We start from the raw sequence: 2758 nt of genomic DNA, 5'->3' as shown, positions 1-2758 counted from the left end.
TATAAGGAACCAATCCTTCCCACCCTAAACTAGTGTGAGATATCCTTACTGCCCATATATTTCTTCTGAATTGTGTTACTCCATGGACCCTCTCCATATATCCCTCTCCACAGAGACTTACATAACAGTGCCTTTCCGAAGGTCCGCAAGTCCAGCAGGTCCCATCCTCCCATGCTTTTCGGCAAAGAGATATCAGATAATTTGGACAGGTGAAATTTTCTTTTTTCCAATTAGCCGCCCCATATAAAATTTGCAGTTAGCCTATTCATTTTTTGAAGGATACTTGTAGGCAAAAGAAACAATGAGCCCAATATACTGTGAGTTGAGTTAAAACCAATTGAACCAAGGTCACTCTTCCCGCCAATGATAAGCATCTGTATTCCAAAACTGATATCTTTTTGTAGTATCTATCTAAAATCCATTGCCAGTCCTTCTTTGAATAACCATTTGTTTTTAGCTGGAAACCCAAGTATTTTATTCCATGCTTAATGGGTTGCGCCTCTATTCCAAAGAGTGAGGATAACCATTCTACTGCTTCCTGATTGACATCATTATGGTAGATTACTGACTTTGAATTATTTATTTGTAATCCTGTAGCTTTTTGAAATTTTTTAAGGATGTCATAAAAACATAACCAAGTGAGTCTGCACAACATTCCAAACATAAGAATATCATCTACAAATAAATTAAGTGAGATGAAATTGTTCTTGCAGATTTTCAAAGGGCGATACCTATTTTCCTTGACTGCCTTATTGATGTGAAGGTTTAGTGAATTCATTCCCAAGATGAATAAAAGGGGCGACAAGGGGCAGCCTTGGCGAAGTCCTCTGGCAGCTAGAAAATAAGAAGATGGAATCCCGTTAACAATGATAGCATAGTTCACCTTCTCGACACATGCCATGATCCAGTTTATCATGCTGGCCCTTAATCCAATCTTTGCGAGTAAACACCCGATGAACCCCCAATAAAGGCAATCGTATGCCTTGCGGAGGTCGATCTTGAAAATAATAGCATTACTTTTTTTAGTGTGCATGGCAAACAGACTTTCTTGTGTGTTTGCAACTGCGTCCAGTATATTTCTTCCTTTTAAAAAACCGTGCTGATCCTTTGTTAAGAACCTTGAAAAAGTTTCTTTGATTCTTTATGCAATAATTTTGGAAATGATTTTGAAAGAAATGTTGCAAAGGGATATCGGTCTAAAGTCTTGGAAGGATTCAACTTCTCCTTTTTTTGGAATGATAGCTATATGTGTGGAGGAAATTTTCTGATTGATACTACCTGATATCCTGGATCCTTCTACCATCCTTAACAAATCAGTTTTGATAATATCAAAGAAGTGAATGAAGAACTCTATCGTCCAGCCATCTGGACCTGGACACTTATCCCTTTTAAAAGATTTCATTGTTTCTAACAGCTCCTCCTTAGTTACTGGCTAGAAAGGTCGGTCATTTAGTTCATCATCGAACATCTGTGGAAATAAATCAATGTTCCATCACTTATTTTCCATATAGAATTTTTTTCACGTCTGGAGCTCACAAACTTGTGAAATTTTTTTGTTTTCTTGTCCCCGTCCTTAAGCCAAATCGCCCTACGCTTTAATCTCCAAAAAGCTTCCTCCTGTTCTAATATTTTTAATTTTTTCTTTTGAAGATCCTTTATACGACATCTCATTTTGAAAGTGAGTAGATTAGAGGCCAGGGATCCCGAGACGTTGTCCAATTCCCTTTGAATTTCCCGAAGGGATGCTCTATTCATTTGCCTTTTTTTGAATTGCCATTCCTTAATCACCTTTCTAATGGAGTCCATTTTGTCCCTGAAGGTCAAGAAAGGAGGTATATTTTCTGTTGATGACAACTCTCTCCAGGTTCTTATTATAATATCATTAAACTCAGATTCTTCCAAACATGTCCTGTTAAATTTGAATGAATAGCCTTTTCTAAAACCCTTTTCTCTCCAGCCTAGAAGTATCGGTCTATGATCTGATATGAAAACATTCTCAATTGTTGAGAACGGCATGCCCAATCTATCAATTAAACTAGCATGAAGGATAAATCTATCGAGTATTTTTGCTATATAAGCCTCTTCAATCCTTCCATTTTCCCAAGTCGGAAGCATTTTGAGAGGATTTATATCAACAAGATTCCTGCTTAGTAGCTCATATTTTATGCGATCTGCAAGAGGATCCTTTTTTCTGCTGATGCCCCATATTTCATCCAAGTTTAAAGTGACATTTAAGTCTCCTGCAATCATCAAAGATTCAATGTCAAAAATTTCTGAAGCAAATAATTTCTCCCAGAATGACAATCTGTTTTTGTAAGGAGCGTATATATTCAGAATGTTGATCGGACAGGCATTCCCCCTGATTTGAGCCGAGATGAGAATGCCTGCCAAACATCTATATGCCTTTGCTTTGATCCAATCAGGATCCCATAAAACCGCTAGGCCTCCAGAAAGTCCATTAGCTTCCGAAGCGGTTATATGCCAGGAGGGAAACATTTTCCTGAAATAGGAAATTGATACAGAAGTGTTATGCATGGTCTCTTGAATTAATATGATTTTAGGTCTTGCTGAATGGAAAAGATTCTTTAGGGCCAAAAATTTATGGTCTGCCCCCAGACCTCTTACATTCATGGATATGATGAATGTCATTGGGGATTTTTTTCGGCCATGCTTGCTCTAAGAGGCCTTTCTTCAGTCATATCAATGATAGGGATGTCTATAAGAGATAGATTACGAACCCCTCTGCCTGCTCCATCGA

The 2758-nt window shown here is 37.9% G+C and overlaps 1 protein-coding gene across 1 annotated transcript; it reads right to left on the bottom strand.

Annotated features, from left to right (window-relative positions):
• Positions 1 to 1449: 1449 nt before the first annotated feature.
• On the bottom strand, positions 1450 to 2535 carry LOC149231517 (uncharacterized). The gene has a single exon (XM_089381659.1). The coding sequence runs from the start codon at positions 2533 to 2535 to the stop codon at positions 1450 to 1452; it is 1086 nt and encodes a 361-aa protein (XP_089237785.1).
• Positions 2536 to 2758: the final 223 nt, after the last annotated feature.

The sequence above is a fragment of the Pinus tabuliformis genome, chromosome J, assembly GCF_031772625.1.
Source record: "Pinus tabuliformis cultivar Carrire ecotype Pingquan chromosome J, CPIR1, whole genome shotgun sequence".
NCBI classification, from domain to species: Eukaryota; Viridiplantae; Streptophyta; class Pinopsida; order Pinales; family Pinaceae; genus Pinus; species Pinus tabuliformis.
This window is presented reverse-complemented; position numbering and strand designations above follow the sequence as displayed.

Coding starts and splice junctions, on each gene's coding strand:
- LOC149231517 (XM_089381659.1), bottom strand. CDS start 2,535: ATGCATAACACTTCTGTATCAATTTCCTATTTCAGGAAAATGTTTCCC.